Source organism: Haliotis rufescens, unplaced genomic scaffold, assembly GCF_023055435.1.
Source record: "Haliotis rufescens isolate VD_foot unplaced genomic scaffold, xgHalRufe1.0.p SCAF_12, whole genome shotgun sequence".
Taxonomy (NCBI): domain Eukaryota; kingdom Metazoa; phylum Mollusca; class Gastropoda; order Lepetellida; family Haliotidae; genus Haliotis; species Haliotis rufescens.
Window position 1 is genome coordinate 11,932,533 of NW_025963802.1, and position 16,677 is coordinate 11,949,209.

At 39.8% G+C, this 16,677-nt stretch overlaps 1 protein-coding gene across 1 annotated transcript; it reads right to left on the reverse strand.

Annotated features, from left to right (window-relative positions):
- Positions 1-1,280: 1,280 nt before the first annotated feature.
- Positions 1,281-15,354, reverse strand: LOC124143395 (arylsulfatase B-like). The gene is made up of 2 exons (XM_048393367.1): positions 14,603-15,354; positions 1,281-2,214 (listed from the first exon to the last, which is right to left on the reverse strand). The coding sequence occupies exons 1-2, from the start codon at positions 15,341-15,343 to the stop codon at positions 1,489-1,491; spliced, it is 1,467 nt and encodes a 488-aa protein (XP_048249324.1). The 5' UTR covers positions 15,344-15,354; the 3' UTR covers positions 1,281-1,488.
- Positions 15,355-16,677: the final 1,323 nt, after the last annotated feature.

The following is a 16,677-nucleotide window of genomic DNA, read 5'->3' on the forward strand; positions in this document are numbered from 1 at the left end:
ATCCTTCATTGGATAGATGTATATTGTGTCAATCTAATTATGTTTTTTTGTTCGAAAGTAATCTATTAATATATCAAAAAGCAAATTCAATAATAAGTGTAGCCCACAATAAGTGAAACACCTTTTGAATGGATTTTTCAACATGTTTGAATGTAAATATATGTAACACCTGCCCTCGTATACAACATGAACGTCAAGGCAAAGCTTTATTGGATTTACTACTGTATGTACATTGTTCAACCCATTCATACATTACAAATATGCCTGCAGATATTTATTAAAACAAGAGCAACGTACCGAAACAATTCTTTCATTCATACGCACATGCAAAATATGATTATCATGATGTTTTATTGCCTGGCACATATATATCATCTCCAATTGATATTCCAGCGACCGATGCACTTGTAGTTTGGGGAGAAAAGTGAGCGAGTTAAGTTTGAGATTGATTTAATGTCACTTTGAAAGGTATTTAGTTATATCACGATGTGTCATGTTGATGTTGGATGAAAGTCGGAACAGAAGGTACATGTAGCAGCCGTTTACCACTTTGGTAAAACCAAAAAGCGCGGGAATGGTGCAGACAAACCTATGGCCATGATCAGAGCGAATCTCACATTTGAACCCAAGTTCTAGATTCCTGCCACGGCTAATGGGCAACGCCTTAATCGTCAATGCCCTTAGCCAGGACATGTTTCCATTCATGTTTGCATGGTTTTACCAAGTCAGCTTACCCACAGAAAAAAGCAAAAACGGACTAAATTTAACACATAATCAGCTAGGTCATTGATATGAATCACTAAGTACGCTAGCTAAAATAGGATTAAAGACATCGTTGCCATCAAATACTGTTACAGTCAGGTATGTAATATACATGTACGAGTACTGAAATCACCGACATGAAATACAAAGTCAGCTGATAATATAAAAAAATGACATTGCTGACATACCTCAAATACGTGAGTTGTATTAATTTATGAAACACATATAATTTCCTTGAAAACAAGTGTTGCTCTGACTATGCTATTTAATACATTATACATGCTTATGTGACCGGCAAAAGAGTGTTTAACACAACTACTTTGCCTATGATATGTGCGCACACAAAGAAAGGCACTTTGCATGACGTCACTAGGAGGAAATCAATATGATGTCAGAGTCGGAATATAGAAGAGCGCCAAACCTGAGGTTCCTGTATCCCATAACTTGGAATACACTCTCACATACTATTGAGAAAGTAGCAATCATAACTCTGGATTTTGTAATTTATAATTCCACATATTCTCTTTATTTCAAGCAGTCTATACATATTAACATCCACGGTGATGTGACCGTCAAGTCATTATCAGCGCTTTCAATCAGAGGTGTTTTTTTGTGGTTTTAAATATCTCTTTAACAAATCAGAATCAAACATTTCCCTGATTCACTGAAAAGCATGTTTTGAAGCCGTCACAAATCACCATGTATCAAACAACAGTGCCCATTTCACTAACACCAACCAGGACTCCATACACCCCCATAGTTGGCTGGATTTGACTTCGGATCTTTTGGTGGATTCTGGGCGGGTATTCCTCGTTTCCTCCATTCTTCCAGTTTAACCTTCATCTCATCCACAAGCTCAGGGTATTTGGCCGACAGATCAAAGTGCTCTGTAGGATCGGAAGTGATATTGAAGAGCATGTACGGTGGGAATTCTATCTCGTCTTCCAAGACCAGTGGCTCTTGCCCTAACTTGGGCAGAGGTGTCCAGTCACTGTAGTTGCCAGGGGATCCTTGAATCAACTTTAGGTGACCATAGCGAATCGCCGCTGAACCATTTCTTTTTCCGCTGTAATAATTATACACAAAACCATCCCTTTTACTTGGACCTCCATTCAACAACATGTCTGCCTGACCCACTCCATCTCTGTCAATAATATTCCCAAGATCTCCTCCAGCAATCTGCAGCAAGGTAGGGTACCAGTCCACCGCATGCATCATCCCAGTGTTCAAATATCCCTTCTTTGTAAGTAGGTTCTTGCTGTAGATGAATGCTGTGCCCTTTGTGCCCCCTTCCCATAGTGTTGTCTTAGCACCACGTAGTGGTAGATTATTGGCCGCAACGTAGGTTGGACCCCCGTTATCTGTAGTAAACACCATGAGCAGGTTCTCCATCAAGCCAGTCTCAACTAAAGCATCCGTGATGTTGCCAACAGCCTCATCCAAAGCATTTACCATCCCACAATACATTCTCCGGTCGCGATGTGGAATGTGACTGCATATATTCTCATACCTCTTTGGAACCTGCAAAGGCGTGTGAACAGACTGGAAAGGCAGATAGAGGAATAAAGATTGGGATCTGTCATGCGAACGAATGATGTCAACAGCTCTACCTGCAAAAACATTGGCAGAGTAATCACCATCATAAAACTTAAGCGGTTTCTTGTCCATTCGGAAATCCAGGCCAGTGTAATTAGACGAGGTATGTCTAATGTGACTGTAATAATCTTCAGCTCCTGAAAAGTACCCTAGAAATGATTGAAAACCTCTGTACGTTGGTGTATAGCTCCAGTTACAATACCCCAGGTGCCACTTACCAACTATGTGACTCACGTATCCAAGCTGGTTCAGCGCTTCGGGAAGTGTAGTGAAATTTAGGGGCAAGAACTTCGGCTGTTCAACATTAATAACGCCATCTTGGAGTCCGGTCCTGTAGGGGAAGTATCCGGTCATGAAACAGCTCCTGGAGGGAGAACAGACAGGCTGGACATAGGAAGAGTTCAGGATGACACCCTCATGGGCAAGACGGTCCAGGTTCGGTGTTCTCATCTGTGGATTCCGGAACCCGACATCATTCCAGCCCAAATCATCTGCAACTACAAATATTATATTTGGTGGTGATGCTTCTTTTGGGCTAGAGTTAACTGTTGAGAGACATGCATAGGAAAAGAGCAACAATAAGCAGCGTTTTGCCATGTTCCTCACGCGAAGTATGTCCTCCAAATGCCCTTTAAGCTACATGTTGTAGAATGATATTGATTGGTTCGTGTCTTGTTTAACGCTTCACTGAGCAATAATCTGAGTGTCCATTACACAGAAATGCGTATTATGTACTGTCATAATTTATGTTCAATATATATTTGTACAGATTTGACCAATTTCTGTTTATTAAATATTATTATTACATTGATGTCTCATCTGTCTCAATATTGGATAGGTGTATATTGTGTCAATTTAATTATGTTTTGCTTTGTAGACACAAAGCATGTATATATTTGTTGTACGATCATTTAGCGCTGGTCGATCAGTATCTATGCAGCAGGGAGTATGTATGTTTAGTTAGATCTCAAACAGATAATCTGGCTTTACAGTTATGTTCGCAGAATAATATTGTAATTATCATTGCCACTTCATACCCAGTCCTTTTTTCAGATAAACATTATCTCTACGACATAATCTCTCATGGGAGTTGATATAGCATAATATCGTCAAAGGATTGGGACATTTCATCTGAAGGTACTCAGTAATGCTAAATATGGATTGGATGGCTTTTCTTATATTCTTACTTTGTTATGCTGTATTTTTGGCATCAGAGGCATCCAGTTAGCGTTACTATTATTATTATGTTGTGGAGTTATTCATCCCCATCCAGGCCCTGAGTATTCAGATTTAAGTATTGTTCATATCAATGTCTGTAACCTACAAGGTAAAATCGATTTAATCAATGCCGAACTTCACGATTATGATATTGTATGTATTTCCGTAACATGGCTGCATAGTGGCATTAGAGACGAGGACATTCCACTACCTGGTTACCATCTGCCTCTACGTAAGGGCCGCCCCACTAGATTTGGTTGGTTTGTTGTTTAACGCAGCACTCAGCAATATTCCAGCTATATGACGGCGGTCTGTAATTAATCGAATCTAGACCAGACAATCCAGTGATTAATATCATGAGCATTGATCCATGCAATTTGGATCGATGGCATGCATCAACCAAGTCAGCGAGCCTGACCACCCGATCCCGTTAGTCGCCTTTTCCGACAAGCATAGTGGCCTTTTACGGCAAGCATGCCATTGGGTTGCTGAAGATCTATTCTACCCCGGATCTTCACGGGTCCGCCCCACTAGAGGAGGCGGAGTTGCAGTATACGTTAGGGATACTTTACACTTATTGCGCAGGACTGACTTGCCACGTCATGAAGCGGTTTGGGTTCAGATTACATCACGTAACCAAAAATTGTTAATTGGTACGTTTTATAGAGCTTCCTTCGACCTACATTATTGGGACCTGACTGACCAGTCGGTCTCTCTAGCTGTCGATGATAATATTTAAATAGTTGCCATTGGAGACTTTAATGTCAACTTACTCAGTGATACTGACATACATACAAATTATTAAGGATCCAACAAGGATAACGAGTACGTCTTCTGCACTTATTGACCTTATATTTGTCTCATGTCCAGACTTGGTCAGCATGTCAGGAGTTAATCCCCCTTTTGCATTGATCATTGCTCAATATTTGTTAATTTAAAATATCAAAAGATGAAAAGTAGATCCTTCATGAGAACTATCTATGATTAAAATGGAATTAATAAATAACAATTGATAGAATTTAGCAATAATATAGATTGGGAATCCTTGTTTGCTGCTGATGATATAAATGTTATTACCGAAAATGTTACTAATACAGTTAAGACAATATTTAAACAGTGTATACCAAACAAGGTTTACGAATATGCACCCTGGATGAACGGACATATTCGAAAATTGATGAGGAAGCGGAATAGGATTTAACAAGAAGCCAAAACGTAAAAATGTAGCAGGTCACTGGGAGCAGTTCAGAACGCGTAATTTAGTCATCTCTGAAATTCGAAAATGCAAATCTGAATTTAATTCCAAAATTGACGATATTGTAGATACTACACAAGGGTAAGAACACTTGGTGGCGGCTAATTAAAGACTATCTTCAAACGTCAAGAAAACGTAGTCGCCAGTCCCCCCCCCCCCCCCATGAGGACGATATTGATAAAGCAAATGTTCTTAATGGTTATTTCGTAGAACAAGCCTCAGTTCCAGATGTTTATCTGAGAAAGAAATAGAGGATGTATTGTTGTCATTTGACGTATCGAAATCTACTGGTCCTTATATGATAAATAATCGTCTATTAAAGACATTGACTATTGTTTTATCGAAACCACTTGTAAAGTTATATAATTTATCCCTGTCCTAACATATCCTTCCTATGCCTTGGAAACAGTCGTCAGTAATCCCAATTTATCAGAAAAGTGACATCCATGTTTGTTGTAACTACAGACCGATCGCGCACACGAGTTGGCTATCGAAAGTATTTGAAAAGTGTGTCCTAAAACATGTGCACAACCATTTCTTGGATAATCAAGTTATTTCTTGTTTGCAATCAGGGTTTACCGCCGGCGACTCAACTGCTTACCAACTGACCAATCTTTATGATTTCAAAGGTAATGCCTTAGATGATGGAAAGGAAGTAATGGCAATAATCTGTGACATTATTAAAGCTTTCGATCGTGTTTGGCACAAAGGTTTGTTACATAAATTAAGCAAGTGCGGGATAAAAGGGACTCTCTTATAATGGTTCCAAAGTTACTTAACGGGTAGAAAGCAACATACAGTTATTAATGGACACAAATCGAATGTTAAACCTGTACTTGCTGGTGTTCCTCAAGGTTCAGTGTTAGGGCCCTTATTATTTTTAGTATTCATTAATGATATCGTCTGTGACATTAAATGTAATGTAAAATTGTTTGCTGACGATGCTTCGCTATATGTCATAATTGATGATCCATTATCAACACGTATTTCAATTAATTGTGATTTGGAACGAATGTCTCAATGGGCTAAAACTTTAATCCCGATAAAACAGAAGCAATTCAATTTTCAAGAAAACGTAACGTCACTGTCCTGCCTGATCTGTTCATGAATGATGTAAAAATAAAGAATGTTAATAGCCACAAACATCTCGGGCTAAGTTAACAAAGTGATGAGCATTGTAATAGACATACTGAAAATCTAACTGCCAAGGTTAGCCCATTGATAAATTGCTTTCGTAATCTGAAATATCGTTTGAACAGACACAGTCTACATACGTTCTATTGTTCATTCATATAACCCTTGTTTGATAACAGTGACCATATATGAAATAAATGAACAAAGGGTCAAGAATTGTCCCTGGAAATGTTACATCTAGATGCACTTAGGACAATATGTGGTGCCGTGAGGGGCACAAGTCATACGAAATAATATAACGAAACCGGACTATCCTCCTTGGCTGAGAGACGACACTTTCACAAATTATGCATTTTTATAAAATGAAAAGTGGGACAGCGCCAAATTATTTATGTGATATGGTACCTGTAGAAACCTTGGATCGCCCACATTATGAAACACGTAACACAAACGAATACTATGAGCCTAATTACCTTCCACAGTCTCCGCCTGGAATGTACTAGATTCTACTTTGAGAGACGCTGCTTCATTATCTCAGTTCAAAAAAACTGTATAAGTGTATTAAATCAGAAGTGCCTGACATATTTAAGACTACTGGTTCACGCGTAAATCAGATAATCCACTGTAAGTTAAGACTAAATGTAGTGATCTGAACGGTCACAAATTTGAAAGATTTATTAGCGATAATGCTGAATGTTCATGGGGTTTTTTCAACGAAAGTGCTTTACACTACCTATTTACTTGCCAAAATTATACTTAGATTAGATCTGAAAGCTATTATTATGTTAATGGATATGACCTACGAACCGTCCTGTTTGGTAACGTCAGCCAAGACGAAGAAATACTGCTGAATATCGTTGACTCTGTACATCATTTCTTCTCTATGAGCAAAAGATTTGTCTAAACATGCACTCTTATATAAATCTCACTAAAAACTGTTTACCCTTGATGTACCACATATGACTTAATGCCAAGTCTATACTGTACTGTATAATTATACTACTGCTGCTTGTTCGGATTTTGTCGGAGAAATATATGTATCTAGCTAGGCTCTGCCTGTTTATCAATCCCCTTTCACTGTACCAAGTGGAAATAAATATTGTTTAAAAAAAATGCAGGACTGTGAAGTTGACGTAACACCTAAAAGTTGATGATGATAATATATGAATGTTAATGCATCAAGCGCTGCGTGTGAAGATAAATTTATATACATTTGACACATTAACATATTGCAACACCTATTTTTACGGTAAAATTAGATACAGTTAAACGTCAGTAGCATATAACCGTTGAAATTAAAAGGCCTACAAAAAGATGTATTTCTTATAATAGAAGGTCCATAAGGGTATTTAGTGAAGTACCGTAACTCGTTACAAAAAAATAGTTCTCTTTATATTCAATGCTGGACATTTCCCCACAACCCACTTTTTGTTTGTTTTTGGTAAAAGTTAATAAGAGGAGGTTCGGTGGGGGGCTAGAGGTACTTTCCAGAGGGTGTCATTCTGACATTACCCACTATTTACTGGAGGATACTGGAAATGCATACAGACTGTCATGTTGTCTGACTGCAGATAATATTTGTTATCTTAACAATCACTGGGGGTTTCACATTAGGTGTTGTATTTTTTTTTGATTGCCCCAATGATCCTGCTGAGTATTGGTGCTGAGTGATGTCAAAGGTAACATTTTATTATTAGAGGAAATTGGTAGTGAATACTTAATACCATGTATACAGGATATCTTCAGGATTTTTAGCCCTTTCTTTCTCTGAAGGTAATTCTGATGGAAAGAGGTAACTCAACCAGTTCATGCATTCCATTATGGTAAAAGAAGATCAGACTTGGTTAGCATCCGTGTTTTTCTGTGACAACTTCCCTCCCCTCGCGATCTAACGTTATAACATTTCAGGTCATAGACATCCTCTTAGACACAGCAGATGCGTTCTGGACATAACCTTTCGGCTCCATAGTCTGTACTGTCTTAAAATTGACTTAATTAGTCTTCGGATGTTACGTCTAGTACACACAAACAGGACCATTTAGCCTATTTAAGGAATGTAGCAGGCAGTGGATCTTCCAGTTGACTGACTTACTGTTGATAATATCCGTTTTCTTTCAGCAAATAGAGATAGTTAGTAACACAAATATTCGATATACAACGAATATTTGCACAACTATCACCAAACTATTTGACACTGACACCGTATCAAACCCCGGGGCAGACTGGACACAGTTGGGTGGGCAACGATTACATAACCCCTACCGACTGGGTAGGGATGATGGTTTAAAGCGAAACGGACAACCCTGTAATAAATGCTGGGCGGTGCCTTTGATCTTGCCTCTAACCATGCATGTAGTAGGAGTAAACGATGATCAGGATGACCTGAAAATAAACAAGATTCTTCCTCGTTGTATATCAAGGCACCAATTCCTCGGTCACGGGGTTTTGTTATGTATATGTGCCCAGTGTATCCACAATTAACTAGAATGTTTCATACATACATGTATATGCGTGGTTTATAAACACATGTATAACGTTTATTCACGTTTGGCGTGGCAGACTGAAATTGAACATTATGATAGCGTCAGTAGGGATAATAGAGGTCAAAACACATAACTTTTTGGCCACAGACCGTGGCATATGACGATCATAAATAAATATGTTTAAGGCCAGATTATTTACAACAATACAGTTCAAATATTGTGTTCAATAAAAGAAAACGTTGATAGATTTTTAACACACTTATTTTTGTACTATTAAACAAACTGGAAATTGAAGACATTTTCGCTGATTGTAATAACTTCAAGGTAAAAATATCATATCTGTCTCTGAAATTCACGAGCATAGTTGCTGTCAAACATGAATATAAGAACATAATCAGGGCGGCCAGTTTTGACTTGTCGTGTGCCTTAGAGTGAGATTAAACATGTCAAAAGCGATTGACCCTACACTATAGGGTCATTTACTGCAGCGTTCTAACTGTCAACCGTCTTAACATTACCATACCGTTTGTTATATATCGACTCCCTGTCTCTATGTCGGTAACTGCGGTCCAAATTTATCAACTTATTCATCTATTGTTGCAAACTTGACTGATTTGTTTACACAATAAAAATGCTACGACTGAGGCAGTCAAGCACCTGTATAAGAAATGTAAAAGCAGCCATGTCACATGCAGTCCAAGACGCAGGCAACTATTTCGCCGCAATTCAACTTAAACAATGCTGATGTGTCGTGACATTAAACTTGACACAGACAAAACATTTTTCGAGAGAGTGTCGCACAATTTTATTAAAGCTTTATTTACACGTTTGTCAACGCTCATGTTGACGGGGAATTAGCTCTTGAGGGAATAAACGACAAAACGGACATCACTGTCCCGGAACACTTATCCACAACATGTAAACAATTAACAACAATTGCACAATGAGCGGAATACCTGCTCTGACAACACAAACACAGCGATGAGCGAATCTTCCAGCTCAGGCATACCTGAGGTGAGCGGAGCTCCAGCTCAACCTCAGGACGTTTCCTATGAGCGGTACATCCTGCTCGAGGTTGTCCTTACACCAATGCTCGGAATACCAAGCTTGACTAACACCGCGTAATGGTAACACATATATAGTAATGAACAACAATGGTTGGTTGGTTTGTTGTTTAACGCCGCACTCAGCAATGGTCCAGCTATATGACGGCGGTCTGTAAACAATCGAGTCTGGACCAGACAATCCAGTGATTAATATCATGAGCATCGATCCACGCAATTGGGATCGATGACATGCATCAACCAAGTCAGCAAGCCTGACCACCTGATCCCGTTAGTCGCCTTTTATGACAAGCAAAGTCGCCTTTTTCGGCAAGCATGGGTTGCTGAAGACCTATTCTAGCCCGGAATCTTCACGGGTCTTATGACAATTAAGTTATGGAGACATATACATGTCATGGCTACAGGGTAATTAGCCTTTGGAATCAAATGTTCTTCAGACAATGGTAGTCGTAAATCAGTCGCTATGACAACTTGATAAACTATAATAATATGAATATTAAAATTCATCATCACTTTTCAAGTTTACTAAAATGTCACCAGTTGGAAGATGTCACAGATAAACAAGGATTCTAACTAAGTTTGATTGTCACAGGTTTTTCCCCAATTTGCCAGCACACTGCAGAGGATTAACAGTTACCGTGAGTGAGCATGGTTTTACGCGGCTTCTTTAAGCAGTCATGCCAAAAACGCTCACAGTACATGTAGTTAGTAAAAAGCGATTGACCCTACAAGATAGGGTCATTTACTCCAACGTTCTAACTGTCTATCGTCTTAACAGGACCATAACGTTTGTTATATATCGACGACCTGTCTCCATGTCTTTAGTTGTTAATCGGTAACTGCGGTCCAAATTTATCAACTTATTCATCTATTGTTGCAAACCTGACTGATTTGTTCACACAATAATTTTATCATGCACAACTGAGGCAGTCAAGCACCTGTATAAGAAAAATAAAAGCAGCCATGTTTCATGTAGTCCCAAAAGCTTGCAATTATTTCGCCGCAATATAACTGAAAAAATGCTGATGTGACGTGAGTTATAAACTTACCCACAGACAATTCATTTTTCCAGAGAGTGTAGCACAATTTTATGAAAGTTTTATTTACAATTTGAAAAACTATAATAACATGAATATTAAAATTCATCATCACTTTTCAAGTTTACTAAAATGTGACCAGTTTGAAGATGTCACAGATAAACAAGGATTCTAACTAAGTTTGATTGTCACAGGTTTATCCCCAATTTGCCAGCACACTGCAGAGGATTAACAGTTACTGTGAGTGAGCATGGTTTTACGCCGCTTCTTTAAGCACTCATGCCAAAAACGCTCTCAGTAGTTAGTGAGTAAACTCAGCTGAGGATTTTACTAGTATCCATCACAACCTATGAAAGTTAACATGTGAATATACCCAGTTCACTGAAATTGCAATAATTAAGGAACTTGCAGTGACCAATTAACAAGTAATCAGTAATATAGTTTATTATAAGTACTGGGAACGCAAAACAACTTCATTGTAAATAGACAAATGCACCTGTGAATGGCGTGGTGGCCGTAGCCTTGTAGATCAAGGTTTTTAAAACCGAGTGAAACAAAGACAAGGTGCCAGCCTACACTGGAAATGCTGTATGCTGCACGTCCAACCTCCATCAACACCTCCAGTGATCTTTTCGCGATCCCGAGCCTGGCGCATAACCATTGTCATGACCTGGTTGAATGATTTCCTTTCATCAACGTGAAAGGATTACCCACAGAGAAAGAAAGGATGAAAATCCTAAAGATATCCTACCCACACGGTATAAGTACTCACAACCAATTTCCTCTAATAGTAAACTGTCACCTTTGGTATCCCCAGCAATAATCACCATGGTCATTGGGCAAATGTAAAAATCAAAAACCCTAACGATATTCTGTCTACATGGTCACACCAGGTTAATTCTGAAGATCTCAAATTCTATTAACAGTGAGACAATATGGCTGTTTCATTCATTTCCAATATCCTCTTAGAATTAGTGATAAATGTTAGAGTCCCACACAAAACTTTCTCTTAATAATTCTTATAAACCTCCGGTGACGTCATCCTATTGTTCTCCGGTAGGGGTAAATCTCATAAACAGGGACGTTGTAATGTCCCTGGGATTTTATAGGATATTCAAGTCATATTTGCTATATAATGTGTTATAATATTCCAGGGATATTATATTATGTCCCGGGTATTTTATTAATATAACTTCCGTTCAGATTGTAACATGATATGAAATGTAAAATCAAATGACAAATGTTTTCTTCATATTCCCGAGGATCGAACTCGCAACCGTCATATCTGTAGCCCAGCGTGTGTACCACAAGGTTACAGAGGTGTTATTAGCCGCACTGCTTTTTAGAATGTCCTTTTCAAGATCCGTACGCCAGCAACAGATATTTTACGCCCGTTTCCTAAGGTTCAGGGAAAGTATGTTCGAAACATAAAAATGTTGATAAATGTTGTTTTAAGTTTCTTTTTTCGGTTCATAAGTTAGATAAAACACTTCCCCTCGGGTGTTTATGATATCTAAAACCGTTATCCTTGGGTTGCGTGTTATACGTGTGATAAGAACCCTTGGAGGTGCCTTATTGTACACTTATAATGGGTTGAAATTTAGTTTGGGGGTAATTTTAAGGTTCAAAATCGGTTTATAAGTAAGATAAAACCCTTCCCCTCGGGCTGTTATGATATTTTAAACCCTTTCCATTCGGAAAATCCTTGGGGATGCGGGTTTTAAATATCATAACAACCCTCGGACGTGTTTTATCCCATACTTACAAAATACCAAACAGAAAGTAGGGCGAGGGAAAATGGGACATATTCCAATGTGAAATAATAAGACATAAGTAGTGGTGACTGTTGTATCATAGTTGTACTTTCTAAAGCTTAAATTTGGCGAATAGAAAACGTTATATTTGCAGTCACCTGGAATGACTCGCGTGGGGAAAAGTTAAAACGAATATGTCCGCAATCCACAAACAATCACTTCATTAATGGCGAACATTTACCAACCCGGGACAATCGTATCAACTCGGGGGTTCCCCTAACAATAAACTCGTACTAAACACTACTGTTCTACTGGCGGGTAGCCACAATGACTAGACTGGACCCTCGTGGATTGGTTCATGCCATAAAAGTCCAGCAACCGAACACTAATTAAGACGGGCCGATCTTGTGTTTATGGCCTGGTGAACACAGGTCAACGGCCGCTCATTAACTCAAGATTCACATCTCACTGTTTTGATTTATCTCACTATTCATTTGATATATTTGCCAACTTCAACTGAAACCCGCTCCCATGTTACACGAGTGACCCACGCGTGCTCAACGGGTTGCACACGCGCTGCACACCCGTTGCACACGCGTGTTCAACGTGTGCTCAACCCGTGTGCAACCCGTTGAGCATCCGTGTCACATGCGTGTTACACGCGATCTCAACGCGTGTTAGGGGAATGAACTTTTAGGCAGTTGTGTACAAAGCTTTATTGGATTTACTACTGTATGTACATTGTTCAACCCATTCATACATTACAAATATGCCTGCAGATGTTAATTAAAACAAGGGCAACGTACCGAAAGAATTCTTTCATTCATACGCACAGACAAAATATGATTGTCGTGATGTTTTATTGCCTGGCACATACAGGTATATATCATCTCCTATTCATATTCCATGTGATGTACAGAGTTGGTTGACAAGTTTATATACAGGTAGGAGGCAGTGTTTATACAGTAGAGTAGATATCAGATGTTGTTACAGAAGTGGAGAAGCCTGTTTTGTACACAAAAAGGGTAGTAAACATATTGACCTGCGAAGTCAGTAACATAAACAAAAGGATGAAGCAAGTATAACATAAACATAAGGATTATGCCTCATTGGGATCTCTGATGAATTGATGGTGCCGGGTGTATGTAATAGCCTTGTTTACGGTTGATTGACGGTTGAAGTCTTTTGATGTTGATCGCTTCCTGTAGTTTTCTGATTTTGAAGTCTTTGGGGTTGTTGGTGAGGGCTTTGACTTTATCCCACTGGATGCTTTGGCTTGGGTTTTCGCGGATATGGTCTGATAGAGCTGTTTTGGAGCTGCCTCCTATCTGTATATATAATTGTTAATCATACTCGGTACATCACCTGCTTGATGTGTTGTGTTGCTCACGATGTTAGAACCTACACTGAAACGTCGCTCCTAATTGTAATAAAGAAGTTGTTCATCCATAAATCATATCCTTACTTTAAATATCTACTTAACAAATGAGAATCGAACATCCTTCCCTGATTCACTGTAGAGCATGTTTTGAAGCCATCACAAATCACCATGTATCAAACAACAGTGCTCATTTCACTAACACCAACCAGGACTCCATACACCCCCATAGTTAGCTGGATTTGACTTCGGATCCGTTGGTGGATCCTGGGCGGGTATTCCTCGTTTTCTCCATTCCTCCAGTTTAACCTTCATCCCTTCCACAAGTTCAGGGAATTTGGTCGACAGATCAAAGTGCTCTGTGGGATCGGAAGAGATATTGAAGAGCATGTACGGTGGGAATTCTTCTTCTGCCAAGATCGGTGGCTCTTGCCCTAACTTTGGCAGAGGTGTCCAGTCACTGTATTTGCCAGGGGATCCTTGAATCAACTTAAGGTGACCATAGCGAATCGCGGCTGAACCATTTCTTTTTCCGCTGTAATAATTATACACAAAACCACCCCTTTTACTAGGACCTCCATTCAACAACATGTCTGCCTGACCTACTCCATCTCTGTCAATAATATTCCCAAGATCTCCTCCAGCAATCTGCAGCAAGGTAGGGTACCAGTCCACCGCATGCATCATCCCAGTGTTCAAATATCCCTTCTTTTTAAGTAGGTTCTTGCTGTAGATGAATGCTGTGCCCTTTGTGCCCCCTTCCCATAGTGTTGTCTTAGCACCACGTAGTGGTAGATTATTGGCCGCAATGTAGGTTGGACCCCCGTTATCTGTAGTAAACACCATTAGCAGGTTCTCCATCAAGCCAGTCTCAACTAAAGCATCCGTGATGTTGCCAACAGCCTCATCTAAAGCATTTACCATCCCACAATAAATTCTCCTGTGAAGATCTTGTATGTGGTTACATCTGTCCTCGTACTCCCCTGGCACCTGCAACGGCTCGTGTACAGACTGGAACGGCAGATAGAGGAATAACGATTGGTTTTGTTTATGTGACCGGATGATGTCAATTGCTTTTTTTGCGAAAATATTAGCTGAATATTCACCTCTACGGGTAGTTAAAGGCGCCTTGTCCGTTCGGAAATCAAGGCTAGTGTAATTAAACGTGTCTTTACGATAGTGGGTGTAATAATCTTCAGCTCCTGAATAGTACCCTAGAAATGATTGAAAACCTCTGTACGTTGGTGTATAGCTCCAGTTACAATACCCCAGGTGCCACTTACCAACTATGTGACTCACGTATCCAAGCTGGTTCAGCGCTTCAGGAAGTGTAGTGAAATTTAGGGGTAAGAACTTCGGCTGTTCAACATTAACAACGCCATCTTGGAGTCCGGTCCTGTAGGGGAAGTATCCGGTCATGAAACAACTCCTGGAGGGAGAACAGACAGGCTGGACATAGGAAGAGTTCAGGATGACACCCTCATGGGCAAGACGGTCCAGGTTCGGTGTTCTCATCTGTGGATTCCTGAACCCGACATCATTCCAGCCCAGGTCATCTGCCACTATAAATATGAAGTTTGGAGGAGCTGCTCCTTTCGGGTTAGTGTAACATGACGCGAGACATGTGTAGTAGAGGAGCAAGAGGAAGCAGCCTTTCACCATGGTGGATATCGTACCACTGATGATCAGTCACTCTGGACTTCGATCGTCTAGTGTTATAAACATGTGCATTACCGTATCAGTACAGCAAGGGCAGACGCATTGTTATCAGTATTACATTACAGGCAATCCCACATCGTGTAGATGGCAGGTGGTTAATGTGACAGTAGATAATTTATGTCTTTAGTCGTTGTACTCATCAAAGCATTAATGTCCCTGCTTTCGAAGATTGTGTATAAAGCACAGATATCACGCATTTTTGTACTAAAGAACCCATTAGTATTAAAAGGGCTACGATGTCTTTGTGTTTGTTGTCCATTTCCAGCCCAAGTCTGGACCTTGTAGTTAGTGTGTTATGGAAACTGAGACATTGTGTCAATGTTATTAAAACAGGCATTAACTGTTTGATAGAGATATAAATCATACTATTTGAAGAAGCAGACGCGGAGTTTAACCTCCCATTCACGATTATTGTCGCTTGTATCGCCACGGACAAGTCCGTGTGTGCGTATGTATGTGTCTGTGTGTGTCTGTGTTTGTGTCTGTGTGTCTCTGTGTGTCTCTGTCTGTGTATGTGTGTTTTATCTATTTGTGGTCGACCGGACTTGCCAGATGGTTGGTGCTTGCTCGCTGAGGCTCAGACACATTATACTGACCAGTCCCCTAATGCTGAGCGCATACCTGGTCCGCATACCTAGTCCGCTTAACCACAGAGAGTGAGTGAGTGAGTGAGTGAGTTTTACGCCGCTTTTAGCAATATTCCAGCAATATCACGGCGGGGCTTAACCACAGAGAAGACAAAGACGTCGGAATAGATACGACATATTTAATCAGCAAGGTCATTGATATGAGACAGCTCGGTAAAAGAGGATAACGAACATAGCTGCCATATAATACTATTAACGTCAGCTGATAGTATAGGAGACACGAAACAGACGTCACCTCGTTAGCATAGAAGATAGACAATCACTGAAATGAATCACTAAGTCAGTTTGTTAATATAGAAGAATGGACAACATTGATATGAAACCCAAAGTTCAATTAACCTGAGGGAAATTGCTCTGGTTCCCTCGTGTATAAACGAGAGTCAGGTGCTCTGGTTCCCTGGTGCTCTGGTAATATAGAAGAATGGACACCATTGATATGAAACCCAAAGTCAGCTGGTAAGAGAGGAGAAATGCTGCCGTAACCAAGTCAGCCATAACAAGCTATGGGAGAGATCCGTGGTGTTCCTAGTTATACCCATATGCAAAGCGACTCCAGACACTAGAACAATTTATGTGAACACTTGACTTTCCTCAGCATATATTCGACAGGGATTCATAAACACATGCTAA